Below are 23,506 nucleotides of genomic sequence, written 5' to 3' on the forward strand. Positions count from 1 at the left end.
CTTTGCCTGAAAAACTGGGATTGTTTTTATTTCCTTACAGAGGATATATGAAGCTTTTTGCCCACAGGTCATTTCAAAGAGAGAGAGTGTAACAGATGAAAATGAAATACAATTTTGCCATTCCTTTCTTTGGACTTGAAAATGTATGTCCACTCTTAGAACTACAGCATAAGCAGGTAATAAGCTACAAAAGAATAAAAAAATAAAATAAAAAGGTCTCTTTTCCCTCTAATAAGAATCTTAAGTTTCAGAATTCTCACTGTTAAAGCCTGTTCTCTGCTCAGCAAGGCCCAAGCAATGATTCCTGTGCTTTCTAAGCTTCCATACAAAGCAGTTTAGGAAGAATTGCAGTTAGATTTCATAGCAAACAGGTTCAAAAAAATACAAATAAAAATAAATGACTGCCTCTAGTGAAAAAAGGCAACATCTTTTATATCCTTTTAGATGCAGCAAGTAGATAAGGATATAAACATTTTCTAACAGATTGGCACAGCCAGTTGTAGCTGCTTCCCAACTCAAAGAAGAGCAAGTTTTGTTTTTTTTCCATATTGCCTCAGTGTCCATAGCAGATGCTGGCAGAGAGCCTTCCCAGATCTGGCCACTCTCACAGAAGAGTTAGTGTGAACTCTGATTCATCACAAAGCCAACACACCTGGCCAAAGCTGACCATCACACTTCCTTTAACAACAACAACAGCAATAATATTTTTTTTAAAAAGCCAAAGAAAACCAATGAGAGAGGAAAATGTAAGACCCCATAGTTACAAGATCATAGCCTTGGATTCTAAAAACAAATTTCTAGGCACCTTTTCTTCTATTTTGTACTTGTTCCTACTTCTTTTTCTGAAGCTGTGTCAGCTTAAGCTGTTTTCAGTGTTTTATTTGCCAGATGTTTTTGAGTGGAAGATCAAGAGCTGTAAAGGGGGACTCATGCTTTTCCCACCAAAGGCAATGGTAATCTTCTTGCTGGCTTCCCAGACCTGAACAAGTCTCTTTAGCCTACAGTTCATAGTTCCTCCTCCCCTTCCTTATCCAAATCCACCTCTCAAAACTTTCAGAACCATGTAAACACCTTTCTTCTGTCACACACTTTTGTCCCGGGATGGGGGAACATGGATCTGCCACCTGGATCCAGCACTTCCCTTCAGCTATGGATGTGCATCCCAGCTGAGCCAGCTACTTGCAAAACTATGACAGAAGGTCCTCCTTTTCCATTACATCATTGGACCATGTTTAATTCCCTGCTACACGACCTAGTAACAATGAATTGAGCATTCCAACTTCTGTGGAGAAACATTAAACATCTAACATATACTGATCCCTGGATGCAGGGAGCAGTTTCCTATCTGTCTGTCTCCAATGCAACAACTTCCACCTAGTGCATGCCTGGGCTGTTCTACACTAGAAGCAGTTACCTAAGGTACATTAAAGTATATGTACATTATAAATACAATATAAAGTACATTAAAGTATATTAAAGAATGAGTTCTTTTGCAACCAGTCTGCTTCAAAGCCACTCTAGCTGTGCTTCAGCAGGCCTTCAAGACAGATATGTACTTTTAAAACAGACAATTGTGCTCAAGCCAATTTCACTAAATACCATAATTTAATAATTATAATATATGCCATGGAGCCAAATTAGCATATAGATTATACAAATAGTTTGACTCCATTTACATTATGATGCTTGGACAATTTTAATGACTAACTTCAGAATAATTTTTAAAGTTTTATTTTGAAGCTGTCTAAAGCACAGTAAGAATGGAAGTCTGCCTATATCCCAAACTGGAATTAAAATACAAGACAAGTAACTAAATTTACAAATGAAATACATACTTACAGATTGCCTGAAGGACCCCGTCTTTAAAACCACTGCACAGAAAAGAGGCTCTTTTTTTCATTTTGTAATGTGCAATGATTTTTCTTAGGATATGGTGCCCATTTTCTGGTGATATTTCTGCTAATACATCCACTAGCAAAATAAATATGCTAAAAGGAAAAATGATGCCACACAAAGAAAAACTTTATCATATGCTTGATTTCATGTTGAAATGTGATGTTTAAAGCATTGTCAGCAAAGACTTTCTACAAAATACAGCTATTCTGTATTGTTCTGTATCATTTCCTGAATTATGCCATCCAACACCACAAATATATATATATATATATTTGTTTATTTCTAAAGTGAAGCTATCATATGGTTTCTGTAATAATAAGATTCTCGGGTTATGGCTGCTCACCTTCATTGGCCACAGTCACTCATCACAGGAACACAATGAAACAGTAAACCTTATGAAACTCATGAGTTATGAATTTCCTGGCAAGGGTTTACAATGGATGAGAAAAACTTCTGAAAACCAAGGAGTCACTGATCCAAAATGTTTAGGATCCAACTACTGAAAAATCTATACAGATGAAAAATTAGGGCATCCTATGTTGAATTTTGAGGTGTTAAAATATTCTAAAGAAAGTGCCTTTTTTTGACAGCATTCTTAAATAATGCTGTAGGCGATCATCTTATATTTATTTTCAGGAAGGTGAAGTAATCAGTATTCAAGTATGAATGACATTCTTGCCTATTTCCTGCATAGGCACCATCACACCAGGAGAGACCAAAGATGACAGGGACAAAACATTGGACAGAAATAGAAGTTCAAGTGAGTGCTGAAAATTGGGTATGGATAGAGAGAAGGAGATGGGGAAGTCTGGGGGCTGTAGTCCTCCTCCCTTCCATCAAGGGAAATGGACACTTAAAGCCAGTCACACAATTCAGAGAAGAGAGCACTTACTTTAGGCTTAGTGTAGTTTAGGGCCCTAAGGACAGATATTCTGGTAAATGATAAAGTACCTGTTGAAGTGAAAATATGACTCCAGAGAGCTCAACAGAAGACTCCGAGACTGATTTGAGAATGACAGGAATGGTATAACTCAGACAATACATGGATGATTTTAACTTTCAACATTTATGGAACTATTTATAGGTCTCTACAAACTGTAGTTTGTTTGCTTCAAAAAGCTGTGTGTCTAGAACTAATGTCATTCTTAGTCTTGTTTTATAGAGAGGAATTCAGGAGAGACAAGCTGAGCAATCTGCTCAAAGCCACTGAGCGTCAAAAATGATGTTCCTAAATTAGTAACAATAAAAATGTGAGCTCCAGGGCCTGCTCATGAGAAATTTCTTTGGGAACTAAGGCCAAAAAATGAATTTGGCACAATGGAAAAGAAAAACAACACACTCAAAGAGCAAATAAACTGCTGAGGAAACAGGTTGAAGAATGTAGTTTCTCTAAGACTTACTTAACTATTTATGTGATAGGTGAAGTCTTCTTTAAAATAATTATTCTGATTTTGCGGTGACAACGTAGACAAGGAGAGAAAAAGGGTAGGTAGGGACGTGGAAAAGAGGATTAATGGGACAGAAAAGAGAAAACAGTGTTGCCTGGCTCTTTCTTGGTTCTGAGTTCATCCTTGTGGCTGTGCTATCACCGGTAAAAATTCAAAGCCCTAAGAAGTAGAAATAGAACAGGGAGGTTGGAACATTATAAATGCCCAGCAACTCCTCGTATTTCAGCCTCATCCTTAAGCTCCAAAAGAGAAAAACGTCACTGACAAAAAGGAAATGAATTATGACTTGATTAAATGGAATGTAAACAGTAATTTGAAAACAAAGAGTGATGGGGTTTGTTGCGTAGTCACACAACATTCCTCCTGGATTTGAAATTCACCAGCCTCAGTTCCACCCCTTTTGAAGTCCAGCCTCCTATCCTGGCTGTTAAGCCCGAGCAGCTGCAGGAGCTCCAGGTACTGTTTTCATCTGCTGCCAGGATGGGAGTGATACGGCTGCCCAACCCATGTTGGATTCTATGTTTTGCTTTTCATGTTACCTTCATTCTGCTTCAGCCAGCAACTGCAGAAAAAGAACTGAAGTTCGTGGTTGCAGTGAGTGGATTTGTTTTCTATTTAACTGTGGGAAATGCAGGGAATTTGGTATGTCTGTCAAATCAAACCAGGTGTGCAGTTCTTTAGCCTCTCTTTAAACTTAACAATACAACTTTCTTTTTTCTTACTAAATTTAAAGACTCCTTAAGATAAGAATGCCTCTAGCTATAAGAATTTTCACCTCCTAATTACTAGTATTTTTTTCAGTATAACTAAACCATGTCACTTTGTGGTAGAGGCATAGTGCATGGGGGTGCAGAGATCTGAAGCCTACTTTACCTGTTGCATAGTCAGACCTGGTGATTGTGGCCTACCTTCATTGTGCTTGGAAGATGAAGCTTTTGATGGCTCTGAAATTGCAAAATAGAAGTCACCATGACAGTGAACAACTGAATCAGGATAGTAGAGTACTAAAACAGAAAAGGGCATTTTATGTAGATATTTGAGATGGGTGTTGTGTTAACTGTAGTTATTTTAAAAACAGACTGTAAATGTATTTTGCTGGTTTACTGCTCTTTTTAAAGTAACTGGACGGTACTTCAGCATCAGTTTCATCCATAGCTAAAGTAAATGAGAGATTTATACAATAAAGTAATTTGGACGGTGAAGGTTGCATCACAACCCTTTTCATTCTAACTGTTTGGGGCTTTCTTTAGTAGGGAGAGGTATACTGATTAAGTATAGTTGGTTTAAAGTGATATTTTCAACACAAAGTTTTGGGGATTGGAATTTACATATATAAATAGGAATTTTAAGATATTTTTCCACCCTTCTATATTGGTTGGTTTATGTAGATGTGCCAATTGGAGAGAGGCCAGAGTGCACCAGAAAAACCAGTTTCTACTCCTGCTAAGCCTTGTTGCTGTTTCAGACCCTAAAGAAGGCAGGAACTCAACTCTTACTAATTCCAGTAATGTTCTGTATATAGCAGTACCCTTAAATGTTTCAGTGGTGAAATGGAGAACTAGCTAGATGCAGGGGTGAATTCAGGCTGTTAACATGCTCTGGAGAATTAACTCTCTGAAGAGAATGAGGCTTTTACAGAATTGCAGCTGTTACTGTGTGCTAACAAGCAGTGGTACTGAAAGAAAAAATAGTTGCAGGAAAGGCTCACCATTACGGAGATACGATCCTTCCTGTCCTAAATCAGCTTCTTTATCACACCTATGCAGCTATCTTCCACACCTACCTAAAAGAAATAAAGAAAAAAAAGAAAAAAAAAAGAAAAAAAAAAGAAATAATAAGATAGAACTGTATCTATTTATGAAGTAAATTATCAGAACTAATGTTAAAATTTGTATATTTAATTTTAAATGTCTTCATTTTATCCCTGACACTTTTCCTTAGACTGACCGATCTACCTGAAAAGCTACAATAGATCCAGTCTTATTATCAGCATATACCTCCTTTCTCAAGGCATGGTTTCTGTGTGTTCAGTAGAATTTTGCCTTCTAAATTCACAGTTTGAATTCACATGTGATCAGAATTACTAGCAGAAACAGAAAGAGATATTAATAGAAATTGGCCCCAGAACATTTCATTGACATAATGGGATAAAATGACAGTCGGGCTGCAGTCGATGAAAGTCTGCACCTTTCTGAGTTAATTCAGTGGCCATTTCTGAGTTAATTCAGTGGCCATTTTCCAGCTGTATTCTCTGGAAGTTGCTGTGTAGTCACCTAAGAGTATTACTGTATTGTAAAAAAAGTGTCATAATTACTTTTAAGAACTTTCTCAGCGGAATTGCACAACATAAAATACATCTGCTAGGGAGGGTGGAACCAGACAAGTTCCCTTTTGCTCACTTCCAGATTCAAGCTGAAGGTGAACTGCTCTCTCCTTGTATCTTCCATCTTTGCGCTGACTTGGGGTGTTTTAATTATTAGCCACAAGTGTTTTGTGGTGAAAAGCTGTAATACCAGCCAATTTGTCAAAATGCTGTTTTAGATTTCCTCCTTACATGTAGATATTAACCCTAACAATAATTCTTAGGCACTAACATAGACGTAAGAGAAGGAAATAGGAACTATCTAGGGCCATCAGGTATCCAAGTAGAAATGCAATACTCATTTACTGTCTCTGTAAAGAAGTTCTGATTTGTAACTTCTGACTCCAGATAGGCACTCATTTCACCTATCATCTACACAAAGAGGTGTGGTTTTTGAGGTGATATGATTTCATCATGCTTTTTCTCAGAACAGGATGTGCTGACTAAGGATGTTATCTATTTAATCACCATGAGCCATATGAAATCTTGACTGAACATGCTTAGTATTTCTGCACCTATGATGGACTGGTGGCATGACTGGTTCCATGGATCCCCTGTTTTTTACCTTCTTACTGCTAGCTGCAATGTAAGAAATCTTGTTTGAAGTTGAGTCTCTCAATAAAAATGTCCATATGAGGCTCACTATTACTCAGAGCCACATTATGCACTGTAATTAATGACATTTTTGAATGAAGATGTTTTATACACATATATGTGCCATAATCTCAGCTTGCCCCTACCCTAGTTTTTCTTCAACACGATCTTTCATCTGACAACAATAGGAGCAAGTGCTGGCCAAAGTCTGAGCCATTTTGATCTGAAGTGCTGTAAAGACAGAATGGGAGAACCCAAACATCAAATCAGCTTCAAGCTGCAATAGTGTTGAAGGAGAGGGAGTTGGTAACTGCATCTGTTGATTTTGAGAACTGTCTGAAGTCATATAAAGAGCCATACAGAGATGCTGATAAAAATTGCATACAGAGATAAAATATTTAAGAATATTTTATGAACTATTTTGCTACACTTCAACTCAGAATTATCCTTTTTTGAAGCTCATCAATTCAATATTAGTCAAATATTTTGTTTATGCTAGTAAAAAAATGACTTCTTGGTTTAATGAACAGTATTTATGTCAGGTTGACCACATTTTCAGTGAAGTTCAACTAGCAAATGCCAAAAAACAATAAGCAGTTTTATGTATGGTTCCAATGGTTTCTAATACTCCAGTAAATCTTCATGTCTACTATAGAGAACTTGAACACATGGGGAAATCCAATTATATATTCTTTTAAAGGATAGTATTTTCTAACTCTGTAGTACCTGCTCTAGCTGTTTTGTGCACATTGCTAAAAAAAAAAAAAAAAAAAAAAAGGTTGTAATTAAACATTAAACCACACTTCTTTAGTTTATTTTGAAAATATATATACCACTCCAGTGGGAGTGGCAAACAAACTCATCTCTTTGATGTGTGGGAAGAACGATGTGGCTTAGTTAGGCAATGTTGAGTACTAATTGTAATCAAGGTATGTATCTCTGTATCAGTGTGTTATTATGGAACAAATGTCACTTTATGAACAGATACACCACACTTTCACAGTGACTAAAAGGCTCACTTGAAGTTTCTTGATATACAAATCATATGACTGCAAATATCACACTAATACTCACCATGCTTGAATGTCCAGGATACCAAAGCAACCAAACCCTTTGCTGTCACTGAAATTAACAGGAAAAAAAAAAAAATCTAGATACTTTCTTAAATATTCTCATAAATACATTTAAAAATAGCAGTAAATATTAAGTAAGCTAACAGTACAATTGATAAACTTTTACTTCTTTACATTGAGGTATGAGCATGAAATTAAACGTAAGACAGTGTACCTGGAAGGTACCACTATGAAAAAAGTAGTCACTAAAATTTAAAGTGTGGTGCCGAAGTAATTAAATACTCATATGAGCACATCAGGATTGTTTTTAAATTTAGAGTGGCCAAGTGTCCAAAATTCAGTCCAATTTCTTGTATGCGTGCCTAGCTACAGCTATAATCTGGGCACTGGCATTTTGGGTCACTAGATTTCTAATTCCTAAATGAAAGAATAATCAGGATCATGCCCACTGAACTCCTATATAGAGTATATATTTTTCCATGTAAAGAATGTACTCTAATCCTATTGGACTAGGTTGCTGCTTACTCTCCAATATTTGTATTTGAAAAATGTCACTGGAAGTAAAATTGTATGATTGTCCTCTAGTCAGGGAAGAATAGAATGCTAGCAGTAATTAATTTGATTTGTTAATATGAATTTTATTAGGTTTTCCGACATGGTGACCGATCACCTGTTGTAAACTTTCCAACTGATTTACACAAAGAAAGTGAATGGCCCCAGGGATTTGGACAACTTACCAAGGTATGTTAATGTTATCAGTAGCACATACATATGCTACAAATATAGGAAGTGGCCACAATTTGATGTGTACTCTGCAAACATCAGCAAAATACCAAATACTGATAGTCGCTATTAGCAATACCCAATAATTCATAAATGTTTGTGGAAACTTATTCATCCAGCTTCTGTTGAACTGAAGTCTTGTTCATCATAGCTTACACAGAAACCACTTTGTGATAGAGTGTCTTCCTTCAAGCAAACGACAAGTTTAAAGATTATCCATGATCTAATATTGCTGAACTTCTAATGAGCATTGAACACCGGGTGCTATACCCAGTGTTTTATATTAGGATAAATTAATTATATGTGCACACCAGGTTGTGTGATTAATCTGTATTTTATAATTTTACTAACACCTACAAAAAAAGTGAAGTCTTGCAGGAGAAAGCTGCTTCTGGGGACAATGTGTCTTCTAATGAGACTGCTTTGAGCCCAGGGCTTCAGTAGGATATGCTGAACCTACTTTAGCTCTGGCACCTTAACATCAAGCCTTAGCTCCTTAACTGTATTTAGCATATGCAAATCTGGAGCAAAGAAAGGCCAATGCATTCTGATGCATGTGTCATCATGATGCAGAGGCATGAATCAGGGACAATTCAGCATTTATTATTTGAAGGGAGACTTGAAAGATTCATGAAATTCAGGCAGTCAAAGAACACATTATGATCTCCCTGCAAGTAGCTTATGATATAATGAAAAATAAAAAAAAGTTGTGCTTTGGCATAGATTTTAGGGGGAGCTTTTTTTCTATTTTATTATCTTTTTATCAACAATAATAAGAATGTACTTCTCTGGCAGCTAAAAGTTAATGTTCTGCTCATAGCATTTGAAATGAATAATAGAAAACAGGGCGTGCAGTGGAAGATAACTGCAGTTGTACCAAACCAAAGATGGGAAAACAATTATTAAAGATATGTAATGTAAGCCACAAATTAATCAGGTTGATCAAATAGCATAGCAATGACAATAGTGAATACAATGTTATCAGTCTTTCTTTTTCAGATGTCATTAACAGGCATTCTTTACAGTGTTATTATTAACCCCAAGAGCATTTACAGAGCTGAAGAAAAAAGAAAATAGAAAAGAAACAAATTTAACATTCTACAGTCACATTAATCTAATTGTCATCTGTATGCTTGCCTGACAGACTGGAATGCAGCAGCTCTTTGAACTTGGACAGTACACGAGGAAAAGATATTCCAACTTTTTGAACAGCACATACAACCGGAAAGAGGTATAAAGCAGAACTCTCTGTAGGACAGTTATCTGGAATAGCAGACCTTTGGACTTTATATAAAAAGGACATCATCGTATTTCTTTCAGTAATGCAAAATCCAGGTAATAGAAGAACTCCTTTGATAGTCAGACTTTATGTCAAGGTAAAAACATGGAGTCAAGACTTTAAATTTAGGCTTCTGCGTTTAGTTTGTGTCTTCCACTACCCAGTTTTCCAGGACTGTACAGCTCCACACCATCTAATAAATTGGATATTTATCCATAGTGACCTAATATTTTTCTGCTCTGCTTAAAGATGAATCTATATCTAGTAATGTGATGAGCCATGCTCACGTGTCATCCTGTGAACAAGAAGTCTCAAAGTTGTTAGAATGTGCTTGTCACATAGCACAGACCCATCAAGGGGAAACAGTGCTGCCATTTTGGTGAACTGACTGAGGGATGCAATGATGGGAAAGTATAAAAGACCGTAGCTTTGCCATGCTTCTGAGAGAAGTTTTATTAACCACTATGATTAAAAGTATCTTCATCCTTGAATTACAGCAGATGGATCATATTGATGTAACCCCGAACCTCAGAAAACAAAGCTTTATTCTTTTAAAACACCTTTTCTCGTTCCTTTTAGTTCAGTTGGAAGGTTAGATTCCAAAGTGAAAGGTGCACTGCAATCTTGTTTATGCAAATATAGTAGAGCCTTTGAAAGCTGCGTTATGGTTTCAGTGCTCTGACTCCAGGCAAAAACAGGACTGAAAAACATGAAGCCAGGCTTGATGAGTTAAGCTTCTTCTTTTCTTAGTTGTTTCCATTTATTTACTAACTCTTTGCCATTTTATCCTCAGTTCTATATACGAAGTACAGATTATGACCGCACCATTATGAGTGCCCAGTCATACCTTTCTGGCCTCTTTCCACCAACTAGCAGTCAAATTTGGAACCCTGACCTCCTCTGGCAACCAATTCCTGTTCATGTTGTGACAAAATCAGCAGATCTGGTAAGTATTGTCTGGACGCTTCCTGTAATGCCTTAGAATTTCTCAGAGGATTTTTTTGTTTTTTGTTTGTTTTTTGAATGCTATAACAAACATTTTACATTCTCTTTGAGTTCAATCTAAGAGAAAACATCAACCATAGCTACTGACTGACAAGCATATTATAATTCAAGTTGTAATAGCTGCATGAAAATCCTCACTCTGTAGTTGCAGAATACCTGATCTGTCAACCACACACATTTTCTTCAAGCTCCAATATTTCTTCTCAAAAGGACATTTTTGGACAGTATCACAAGGAAGCTGCCCTAAAACAACATAGAGAGCAAGTGCTTTCCTGAATATCAATCAGGCAGATGGAATTCCCCTCTTTAGCAAGTTCAGTCTTAGTTTATGTAAAGAATGGGATTTACATCAGCCACTATAACGACCTCTAAATTATTACTTTCCTGTTCTAGTAGCACTTAGGCACTCTAATTACAGACAAAGGTCAATTTATGCTGTACAAACACTTAATGAAACTAGCATTTCCCTTACAGTCTGTAGTAAGAGCAGTCCCACCTGAATGATTGGTCTTATAGAAGTTTGGCTGTAAACAGCTCTTCCTGGCTGAATTAGGTTTAGATCTTAGTGTCACTGGCACCTGTGACAAAGATTGTGTAAGAAAAGAAAAGTTATTAAATCTAACAGCAGGAAGGTTAATTTTGTTCTGCCTTTGAGGATAGAAGTTGACTTTAAGGAAATGTGTTCAAAAGACCTAAAATAACTGCCTGTTCAGTCACCAACATCAGAATACAGACTTTCAGCAGGGATGGGATGCATCTGTCTTCCCACTGGCATTCAGCCATTTTAAAGCTGTGCTTGAAAGCAGCTACAAGGAGAAGGGGTTTCCATAAAATGGATTGGGCACAATGCAGTTCAGCTTGAAATCTGCCTATATTCCTAAATAAAAAAGAATATTGTCTCTGTTATTTAAATGAGGAATACCAGGGGAAGTTCTCAAGCCACAGGATGGTAAAAGCATCAGAATGGCAAGAGTATATGTATAAAATATGTATAAAACCTCATAGTCCTTAGGGGTATCTAGGGGTATCACAGTGCAGTGCCGTGAGTTGTTTGGAGGATGCAAGCTCATCCATAGGATGGTCTGATGCCCCCTCGCTTCTGAAGCTGCTTCAGGAATGGGTATTGATGTTTCCCTGTGTGTGATGAAACCTCTCTGAGTCAGACTCTGCAAACCACCTGAAAAAAACAACAAAACCAACCATTGTTGCCTTGCCAAGCCAGACAGACATTTGACAGTGTTTTCAAGCCCCAAGCAACACAAAATAGGAAATGAAGGCCAAGTACAATCCTGGGGGAAAAAAAGAAGAAAAAAAAAAAAGCAATGACCTAGTCACAGTTTATTTTTCAGCCACTGAGATCTACCAAGACCTGACATGCAACAGCATTGAGCTCTGTTTAATGAGGCCAAAAAGTGTGACTTTATTAATAAGACCTAGAGGGGGATAATTAAGCCATACAGAAAAAAACATTTGTTATTGTGTAATTAAGCAACATTCCCCAGCTTCATTTTGCAGCTTTGAGCCTTCAACCTCAAGTGTGCTGCTATTACAGAGAAAATGCCCCCATGGAAATGTGTCCAACTGAAAATGTGCTACTGCCAGTTGGTGACTACTGCAAAGCCTCATGTTTACAAAACAAAAAGAGAAGCCCTCTACATGCAGTCTGTTATTGTTCATCAAATGGCAGAGCAGTTCTTCTTTCTGTCCTGCATAGGCAATAAATATTCAAATTTAATGGCTTTTACTAAGAGCCTCTATACAGAGAATTTTTCCACTGTATGTTAAATAAGTTCCATTACACAGTTTGTATTGTTGCAGGATAATATTACTGCTGGGTCTAAAATGCTCTAGTGATGTGGCATAAATTGCTGAATCAGCACAAGTTTATTTTGCTCGCTGTAATTTTTTGCTGGCAGACCTCATTTGTTATTGTCTGGATTAGGTACTTCTGAAACTGGCATAAAGCATATATTTAATTATCAGCACACAGTTTGATGGATATACATGGTTCAGATCAAACATCTACTATAACTATAACCTCATAATTCATAGAATTGGGTTTATTAAATATGAAACCATGACCCCCAAAAAAAGAACAGAGCTATTAGACTCACGTTTTTTGATATTTCAGGAGCACAGTTTATTTGTCACTCACATTTCAAGTTCTGTCCATTAAGTAGTTACTTAAAATGCTTACCATAATGCAGTACTTATCTCCCAAAATCTGAAAGCAGCATGTGTAGACTGAGAGATAATTCAGATTTCAATCCTAGTTGGAGTCAAGCAGCATTTCCTGGGATACAGAAATTAAGAGGGAAATGGTAGCTTTTTAAAATTCCTGGTTATGAACTCTGATCCATTTCCAAAAGCAATCATCTGACACACATGTAACTGCTTCCTGACAAAATTGGTTAAACTGATGGAAATCCAGCAATCATGGCCGCAAGTCCACTTCCTCTGTTCAAGAATTCATAAACAATGCACCCAAACAAACAGTTACAGAATGAACTTATATCACAAATGTTACATCAGAAATCTCAGCAACAGACAAACTAGAGATGTGTTAATTGTTCTAAAACTATTTTGTTTTGCTTCTCTTGTTTCAGAAGCTGCATTTTCCTCTGCGTGACTGTCCTCGTTTTGATAAACTTCAGAAGGAAACCCAAACATCTAGTGAATTTCAAAGTAGAATACAACCATATATGGTAAGTCTAAATGAAGTGGAAATGAAAAATAAGAAAAAGCACTTTAAAACAGAAAGTTTTGCTTAGACGTTAGGAAGACGTTCTTTGCTAAGAGGGTGATGAGGCACTGGAACAGGCTGCCCAGAGAAGCTGTAGTTGCACCATCCCTGGAAGAGTTCAAGATCACGTTGGATGGGACTTTAGGCAGCCTGGTCTAGTGAGAGGTGTCTGCCCATGGGGAGTGGAACTAAGTGGTCTTTAAGGTCCCTTTCAGACCAAATCATTCTATGGTAACAAAGAACTAAAGCAAGCCCAATCAGGCAAACACTGAGTTGTGTAAATTTCTCTCAGAGATGCATTTTATGTCCATCTTATGATGGACCTACATTTTTAATCAGATACAAAACTTCACAGTCACTGATACAGAATTTCCCATTCCAGTGCTGCAGAAGACTGTGGATATACAGATAATATATTTGATTCATGCAGAAAATGCTCTGGATTGTGGTCATTGGTGTCAGTGCTGTGCTCATGCACTTCGTAATAGCACTAATGCACAAATGAAGCAGGGATCTTTTGTTTCCCATATCCTGACATTCTCTCTAAGTCACTTCAGGCTTCCTGTCTATGCTTGTTGGGCTAAACCCAATATTTTCTATTTTTCTTTGCTTTCATCTAAATTTCTGCTAGCTCAGCAACCCTAGGCAGACTCATTCACCTGCCAGTGAGGTGAATTAAAACTTCATTGCAGTCCTCTCTCATCTACCAGCATGAAACAGGCAACATAAAAATAAGGAATATTATCCAGTCCCTTTATTCTTATGTCTTATCACAAACAGTAAGAATCCTTTTGGAAAGTGTTGTGAGCCTATTACTCCACAGAAAGGAGGATCCTCAGCCTCCTTTCAATAGGTGAAGGAAAATCTAGTTTCCTCCTCGGCTTCTTTTTTCCTCATCCTGAGTATTTGCCTCTGTTTTTTTCTGTGTGTTTTGTTGTTTTTTAAATCTTCCATTTTCCCTTCATCCTTTTTTGCTCATCTTCCTTTGTCTTAAGTGCCACCTTCTTCTTTACTTCTGAAGGCTTGTGGAGGTGGAGGTAGCCTCCTGGAGCAGTCAGAAGAAAAGAAAGTAGCATCAAGAATAGCAGACATCCCTAGTAAAGCTGGGCAAAAACCAATGTGTGAAATAGAAATCAGCACATCAAAATCATTAAAAATTGAAAACTTCAACCAGAATATTCCTTTATAAGGATTCCACGTGTGTAAAATCAAACATTTGTGTGTTGTCAGGTTGGACACTAGTGAATCTGTATGAATGTATGTTCTATATGTATTGAGTATTTGTGGCATACTCACTTTTTTTTCCCCCCCAGGATTTTATACAAACAATGGCAGTTAACACAGGACTTGAACTAAACCACCTTAAAATACTGGACAATTTCCAGCTCTGGAATACGTACGATACACTGTACTGTGAGGTAATAATGATGCAATAAGGGTTATAGGAAGAAAATAACTCCAAGATATGTTTCAATTAAACAATGTAAATGTGGTTCCTTAGAAAAGAATTGCCCTCTCTCCTGAATTTGCTTATTTTTTTAACTTTGAATCTAAATCCTAATTTAGTGTACTGGTAACAAAATACCCTAAGAACATGGCTTATAACTTTCAAAACTGTTGTCTTCATATATAAGATTGCTGCAACTGATCACTGCAGTGAACAGAGTCAGACTGGTCCTAAGCATGGGACAATTCTGTACTGTAAGATACAATCACTGTTACATAACAGTAGATTGACACTTGTCTGTAAGTGACCAGTGATGTGATAGAACCACAGAATGGAAAAGGCAGGGTAATCTGGAGCTAGATTATAACCCGAAGGGCCACTAATAGAGGAGAGGATGAGGGTAATCACATAATCAAAGAATTAATCACAGGGTAAGACACATGTCTGCAATTTGTCACACTAACAAAATAAAAAAGTAGTACTGTTACAGTAATAATACATGGTGCCTCACAAGAGATTATCTCAATGCAGATGATTCCTCTCTTCCTGTTCAGGTTGATCCCTATTTTCACAGAGCGTATTTCATGGAACACTGATGAATAAAACTATAACGGACAAAAATTTCCTCAGAGATTTCTTCAGCCTCAGAGAGTCCAAACATAGTAATGTGAGGCTAGGCAATAGAAAGATGGGAATATAATAAAAAATAAAACATTGCTTTCCTTTCTCACTAGAGTATTCACAATTACTCTCTACCTGTATGGGCCACCAAAGATACAGTGGACAAGATGGAAAAACTGGCAGAATTGGCCTTATTATCAATATTTGGAGTTTATAAAACAGAAGAGAAATCACGACTACAAGGAGGTAAATAAAAAATGCTTCATTCTCTGATAAGACAATGCTCGTAACAACATAGAACATCCTGTTGCTTTACTTGTGAAAAATTATACTTGTTCTACTGGCTTTGGATTAGCTCTGGTTTGGATAAGGAGTACAAAAGAGCTTTGATAAAATCAAGAATTGATACTGGGTGACTTGTGGGAATTAAACAGTTAAAAATATTTCTTCAGCATCTAGAGAGGAAGTGGCTAATGCAGCCAACATTATTGCATCACTCCAAAGAGATAAAAAAGAATGGAGATCTCGGCACAACAAAGCTGGAAGGGTCATTGGCCATAATTCTAAGGATCATTCTAGCTGATTTCTGTAAATTCAGTCACTTCAGTTGGCCTGGATGATGAATGATATACTTAACTTTCTTTTGCTCTGTTTTCTCACTAGTTGTGAACTTGGGATGTGCTAAAAAATGAGTATGAGATCTGAGTAGATGTGTTCTGTTTGACACTCAAAGCCCTTTACTTTTTTGGTTCTATGCAAATGTTATATCTTCATTTTCCTCTCCCTTTCCTCTCTTTTTAAGGTGTCCTTGTGAATACTATTTTAAATAGTATTAAGCAAGCTGCTAATTCTTCAAAAGAAAGAAAAATGGAGGTCTACTCTGCAGTAAGTAGCCTCACTTTTAATAAATATTTCTATGATTTCACTAGTAAAAAGTTCTGAAAGAGAATAATCAGTCTCCACGTAAGTTAAATGAGTAAATATACACAGTCCAGTTACACAATCCAATTCAGCTAATAAACTGAACCCAGGGCAGTATCAGAATATAGCAGGACAAAGCTCACACCTGTTTCTATCAAACCATACATAGTAAAAATATCTGCGTGTTATATCATTTTTTTCCTGCAGTTTTTGCTGTGGTTTTCATAAGTTGTATCTTGCCTTAAGTATTCCTTACCCAGAGATGTTTATACACAGCAGAACTCCAGCTGTGCTTTCAAACACTTCCTCTTCTTAGAAAGGGATAGTACATTGAATATTCTTTTTTTTAATTTATTTTTTATTTTTTAAATTCCAATTAATTTTATTTTAGAGGACAAAAAGGGCCTTTTGGGTCAGATCAAGGTCCACTTAGCTCATACATTATCCTGTGTGCAGCAGCAGGGAAGAATGTGAGAATAATACCAGCATGGGGTGATGCTTTCCCTGATGCAACCTCTCAACAAACTGTGGTTTATGGACTTCCTGAGTCAGAATCTTTGTCTCTGCTTTTAATAACTCTCAACAGACATCTTTCCATCAATTTATCTAATTGCTTTTAAAATTCATTTAGCTTTTGGCATCTGCAACACCCTGTGGCAATGACTTCTAAACTTGTGTGTTAAAAGAAAAAAGAAGTACTTCCATATTTATTTATTTTTTAAAACTCAGTACTGATTTAACTCCCTCCTAGCATTTCTATTGTGGCTAAAGGAGAACAGACATTCTTTATTCACTTTTTCTGCTTCACTTACAAGCATACTATTTTCTGTCTCATTTCTTCCACTTTTCCTTTCCCTAACTGCTTCCCAGTATTTAATCTTTCCTTATTTAGAAGCTGCACAACACCGTAAGTTTTTCTGGTTGCCTTTTCTGTGCATTTTCTAGATCTACTCTATTCTTTTTGAGAAGGAAGTACAATATGCATCCAGAATTTTCAATGCTGCTTTAAAGATTTGGGACCATATAGAATCATAGAATCACCAAAGTTGGAAAAGACCTAAAAGATCATCCAGTCCAACCATTCACCTATTACCAATAGCTCCCACTCAACACATCATCCAGTCTTTCCTTGAACACCCCCAGGGACAGTGACTCCACCACCTCCCTGGGCAGTCCATTCCAGTTATATATACTCTTATTTTTATATAATTTTTATATATACTCTAATATTTATATCTTAATACATACTCTTATTTTTGAAAACGATCACTCTAAGAAGTTCAAGATCTTGCATAATAATTAAGATGCAGAAGTTAGACTATAACATAGAGAAGAAGGATTATAATATAGAGAAGAGGTAATAGGGAGAGGAAGAGACTGCAGGTGGATGATTGAGGTTAACTGATTCTGTCAAAAATAGAAGCAAAAGTGAGATTTTATTGTGTAAGTCAAAACAGAAGAAACAGCAGTTTAAGAAGTTCTGAGTGTATATAAAGATGAGGAGAAACAATTTTTGTGTGCAACTATTTTGTGTAATACCTTTGAAAGGACTTGGATTTTAACTTGAAATGGAATTGGAATTTAACTTGAGGTATACTATCACATACAGCCTTAATCTGTTCTTGGAAACAAAATTCATTTGGAAGGAAGGGATAGCAAAATGCCCTGGAAAAACTGATTTATTTCTCAGACCAGATCATGCTTTCCCTCATTATTTCCTCTCAAAAAAGTATTGCCAGAAGATGTCATATACATACTGTGGTACCTTTTTGGAAATGGGCACTGCTGCCTGAGGTAGTCCATTAACATTTTGCCTGATAATGAATACTCTGAATGCATTCTTACAGTCAAATTTACACAGTTTTATTTTATCTGGATTTCTCTCCCCTCTCTAGTCTCTTCTCATTCTTCTCTATAAATGGTCACTGATATAACTAAATTTCAATAATGTTTTTTGTTGGTTGGTTTTTTGTTTGTTTGTTTGTTTTGTGTTGTTGTTGTTTTCTCCCCAATAGCATGACACCACAATTGGGGCCATCCAGATTGCTCTCAATATTTTCAATGGAAAGCTGCCACCATATGCTGCTTGCCAGTTTTTTGAACTCTACCAAGATGACAGTGGGTAAGCATCCTCTTCTCTATGTAAGAAGACAAAGTATTTAGAAGTTGGTTCCCTCTTCCTGCAACTCATTTTCTCTCAAATGCTCTGAGGGGATACAAATTTGCTTTAACTGATATTTCACTAAGTAGCCAAAACAGGCACAATATTACATTAAAATGGAAAAAAATCACATTTGTTGGATATGCATATATCTGTGTGCTTTTATAGGCCAGAAGAAGAAAACAGTCCTTATCAAGTGGAAGTAAGTAGTAAATCAAACTTACCTGTTCAAAAGGTAGCAACATCTCCCAATTATCTCACAAATCCCAAGTAAACCAGAGGGTTTAGAAGAGACAAAAGGCTTCAGAAGGACCTTTTGATCTGACTGGTGATCTGTGTGGTAACTGTCTTTGGAAAACTGTCTTTCATATGTCTCTTAGAAAACCTCCATTCTTGAGTAATGGGTTCTAGAGTAGGATGCTAAAATCTGTTTGCAACATTCTGCTTGTCAGAAATCTTTTATTTAAGAACAGTTTAAAAAATCTTTTTTCAATTTCATTAATCAGGCAGTATAGCATTGAAATGCATTATCGGAACGACACTTCAGTGGATCCTTACCTACTCACTCTGCCAGGATGCACCTCTTCCTGCCCACTTGAGAAGTTTGCTGAATTAGTTTCTCCTATAATTACTGAAAATTGGTCAAAAGAATGTGGGAATAAAGACAAAATGAAAGGTAGTGTAACAGCACTGTATTTTCTGCATAAGATGTGGAAGCAGAAATTGTATCAATGGCCACAAAATTTGTACCTTTGGTCTCCCTTTAATAGATGTGGACCAGCTTTACTATGAATGAAGAAAGTAGATTAAAATAAATTTCTCTAAGGTTGTAAAGAATAGACTTTTTCAACAGTCTGAAGGCAGTGCTATTAATAGCACATTCACACATGGAGCCACCTCAGATCACGGCCCAAAGGGGAGCTCCCATTGCTGCAAATAAACAACAGAAAGTCATATAGGTGCTATGCAAGGAGTCCTGTGTATGTTAGATTCATCAGAGCTTCTGCAGATGTAAAACATAAATGGCTTGCACGTGCACAGTAATGTTTATGCATCTGAATTTCTGGCTTATGTACTATGATACCTTAGCCTTCACTGTACACATCCAGTGCAGTTGATCTATGCAGACAGAGCAAATATTTTTCTTGAACTACCAGCAGCTGACAGCTGATAACCTTTGCCAAATTTCTTTATTCCTCCCTGAATGTTATTTCCAGGAGGGCAAGGCACCAAATGTCACTTTCCATTAGTCACAGTGTATTTCTCCCTTCCTGCATTTATTCAGTGTTTTGCTGATTCCTGATGAAACCCTGTGAAAGCCTAGAAGTAACATCTGGCCATTCGCAGGAAACTGTGTGTGTGTTTTCAGGATTAAAGTGTATGTTTTCATACTTAGATGTAATGCAGACCATGGACCTGATACAAATGTGAAAGTTCAACTATGGAAATATTTCCATTGTACATACTTTTCATTAGACTGTTATCTCTGTATCTAAGATGACATACATGTATGTCTCTCCTTAACATTCTTCTCTATTTTTTTTTCTTTACAGATATCTATATTGGATTTAATGTTGCTGTTGGCTTGTTGTTCATTTTAAATGTTATTCTACTCTATCTCCTTTATCACTATGGACGCTGCAGGCACAAAAACAATTACCAAGACATTTAAAAGAGAGGTGAAGAAATAAAAGTGAGCGGTTAAACATCAGGCAATTCTTTAAATTGCTCTGGCCAAATATTATCTCCAAAGCATATTCCAACAAACCTGAAGAGCTGAGGTATCAGTGGCCTCGGTCCTAAAAGACTGAGTATCTACAGTGAGAAACACTGTAGAAAATTATTGTTAAGAATAAACACTGGTAGAAAGAGAGAATTACTTCAGTTTCTACCTTTAGGTTTTTCACTACTACTAAACATTATCAAGCCATCCTCTAGGGTGAAGGAGTACTATTGCCCTCTGCTTCTCCCTTCTCCTGCTCAATAAGTCTTTTTTCAAAAATTACAAACTATAATATCTTTTTTACTTATAAACAACTATTTTGACTCTGCACAAGAAAATGTTTTCAGTGAGCAGAAGCTGCAATTACTGTGTGAAAAATATTCATACCAGCACTTGGACATAGTATTTTTTGCATTTACTCATGCAAATCCATGCATGGGTTTTCAGCTTGGCCTCCAGCTAATTAAAGCCTGCTGCCTGTTTTTAAAGGAGTTATACTACTACAGCTCTCCCAGAAATTTGTAGAAATCTCGGGGACTGTCACAAAAAACAAGCATCAAGCAACAACTTAGTACAAAAGGATCTTTGTCAGTGTCCACAGATTCACTAATACAGATAAGTAAATACACTGAACTCTATTTTCTGTGACTACATTCCCTTCCTATTTTTCTGAGCTCCCATTTATGGATGACGCTTTGCCCTACACCTCTGATGGATCTGTATCCTGTCCAGCTTCAGGACACTGATACAATTTTAGTTCTTTCAGTTGTGCTTCCTCCAGCTACTGCTTTTCTCATTGTTTTAATTTATAAGAACTTCTTGTCCTGCTCAAAATCCCTTAAGTCAGCAATACATGCACTGGAAGAAAGAAGACAATTCTGCTTTTTGTATATTGATCTCTTCTGTGAAATATATTTTATTTGTTTAGATTGTAAGCTTCTAGTGGTAGGGAATCTGTTACCATAATTGCTCTCTAGTATCAGAAACTACTATTATAAGCACTGATAATTGTTGTATGAAATAGTGCTTATTGTCATATGTTTCAAGGGCTGAATCAAGACTTCCATCCTGCAGTCCTGCAGAGGATACTGCGCATTACATTACCATGAAGAAGCCCTTTTGAAAATTGATGACATTTATACAGACAAGTGCCAACAGCAAGTTCAGCCTGACAGAAACAGTAAGCAGTGGTGTGCTCAAGTTGAGTTTCACTGAGGTGCACAAGTCTAGAAAAAGCTGAGACGGAGCTGCTTAGGTCAAATATAGAATCATATCTATGTTGATGCACTGTTTCTAGACTGACTTTAACACACATCTGTGTGCTGCAATTTGGAGCACAGAAGCTTGATCTACAGAAACTGACCCTTAGTATTACATCAACAGACATATTTAAAAAATGATGTAATTCGATGTATGAATATTAAATAGCAGAAATCAAGCAAAATTACAAGAACCTGTGGGAATATAGGGCTTTCCAAGCATCACTGTTTTTTCCTGCAGCGGTATTCACCTTTTGAAGAAATATTTCCGCTTGGTAAAAAGCTTTTACTACTGTCTCTGACATTTCCATTTCATCCATTTTAGGAAACAGTTGTAATCAAGTGATGGGTTTGATTCCTCCATGGTAAAGATCTTTTGTTGTATAACAGCTCAGGGTAAAGTTCTCAAACAAACAAGCAAACAAACAAAATAAAGCTATCAGTAAATCAGATGTTTTGTATGTACAAGCTTGAGATTTTAACTAGTTGTTCTGACCCTCATTGCAAACACTTCATTGTTTATATGGTAATCAAAAGTGTTAGAGCAGCTCTACAAAACAAGCCTAACCTGGTCTGTTAGCAGTAGACTCATAGTAAGGTGGAGCTCAGCTCAAACAGCAAAACTTATCCTGGCTATGTATTCTTACTGACTATCAGATGCTGAGCTCTATTTCCATGACCACAGAGCTACTGACACTCACTTAAGGACAGACTGGATATGGTTGTTTTTGTTGTTTTTTTACCAACAGCAGTCAGATACTTGACAAATGAAGATATATCATTGACTGATAAACTGCAGCAAGAACTGTTTTCAAGAGATCGCACTGTCAGTCAGTTGCACTTTACAGGAAGCAGAATGGAGCATGTTTTTCTGGCACTGATTCTTAGAAAAAGAAGCACGCACAGGTAGAAAGTAAAATGTGAAGTGTCTGAGACATATTTGTCATTGATGCTACTCAAGCATAAGCTGTTTCAAATGATTTTAAGAGATGAGGTAATTTTGGTCAAAGCAGATGCTGTCAGAATTTTACTGTAGGAAAACCTGCTTTATTAACAAAAAGTCATATCTGGAAATGCCTGTCTACTTTTAGAAAGAATCCAGTGAATTCAAGTAACACAGAATGTAATGAACAGATTCAGATGTAACTTCAGAATTAATGAAGTTACAATAAGGATGCAATGCATTAGTAGCCTAGGTCCCAAATCTCAGTTTTAGTAAAGAACCTTTGCCTTGTTTAAAGCCAGGTGGAGTAAAAGTTTTCATTAGATAAGCTCATGGCATTTTGTCATTTTTTCACCTATATCTACAATTTGCTCAGCAGAATCCATTGACTGTGATTAGAAAATATCTTGTCTCCAAGTAATTTGTAGCACTGAAATAAACTATGTTAAAGAAATGATGTGTTTGTAATTGTATTTGGGTGAAAAGCAATGGAGCTTTCAGCACGTCTATAATTTTCAAACAAAAGCGAACGCTTAGAGTTGCTCCTTCTGTAAGAACAGACTTCTAAAGCACTGATGCTTTGGCATAATAATGCTAACGTTGATGACATCAAGCTCTTTCATTTGCCCTCTAGCAGTGACATCATCTGCCTCTGCTATAATTATGGTAGCAACTAGCAGCTCTGCGGCAGGGTTTCCTGGAGTGTGTGGCAGACAGCAGTGCTTACACAGCACTTTCCAGCTCTGTCAGCAACACCCTTCTCGTACTGAATTGATTTGTTCTGGAACTTGTTTATTTGGAGTTCTAAATATTGTACACATTAGGACAGAACAGTATAGCTATTTGGATTAAGCAATACCAGCTCACTCAAAGGCATTTGAGTTCATTCGTATGCATAACGTAGGGACACTTGATCCTAAGGTCACTATTCTCATTAAACACATTTTCTTCAGTATGGTAAGAAACAGAAAACAGTTACATTGTATTAAAATATATATGCATAATTATATATATATAATGATCTTCAAAACATCATTATTTCAGTTCAAATCCCAAATGATAAAGGTTATGTTTCTACATTCTCCTCCACAAACAAAAAAAAGGCTAAAAATTCCACTCAGTGAAAAAGAAATATTTACAGACATTGAATCTGAATAGAGTAAATGATGAAGGCAAAGGCTGGCTTATTCTTAGACTTATGAACTTGCCCTTTATAAATCCATGTTAAGGTGATGTCGGCAATGCTGC

The 23,506-nt window shown here is 36.7% G+C and overlaps 1 protein-coding gene across 3 annotated transcripts; it reads left to right on the top strand.

The window, feature by feature from the left end:
* Positions 1–3,688: 3,688 nt before the first annotated feature.
* LOC107309358 (prostatic acid phosphatase-like) lies at positions 3,689–22,712 on the top strand. Of its 3 annotated transcripts, none has more exons than XM_032442386.1 (11): positions 3,689–3,800; positions 8,019–8,114; positions 9,301–9,387; positions 10,229–10,381; positions 13,047–13,145; positions 14,497–14,601; positions 15,365–15,497; positions 16,054–16,136; positions 18,188–18,294; positions 18,840–19,009; positions 19,887–22,712. In XM_032442386.1, exons 3-11 carry the CDS (start codon positions 9,307–9,309, stop codon positions 20,003–20,005), a joined length of 1,050 nt encoding a protein of 349 aa, XP_032298277.1. In that variant the 5' UTR covers positions 3,689–3,800; positions 8,019–8,114; positions 9,301–9,306; the 3' UTR covers positions 20,006–22,712. The 3 variants fall into 3 exon arrangements, with proteins under 3 accessions (XP_032298277.1, XP_015709563.1, XP_032298276.1); XM_015854077.2 differs by having other exon boundaries at positions 3,732–3,938; XM_032442385.1 differs by lacking the exons at positions 3,689–3,800; positions 8,019–8,114 and having other exon boundaries at positions 9,377–9,491.
* Positions 22,713–23,506: the final 794 nt, after the last annotated feature.

This window comes from Coturnix japonica, chromosome 2 (genome assembly GCF_001577835.2).
Source record: "Coturnix japonica isolate 7356 chromosome 2, Coturnix japonica 2.1, whole genome shotgun sequence".
NCBI lineage: Eukaryota > Metazoa > Chordata > Aves > Galliformes > Phasianidae > Coturnix > Coturnix japonica.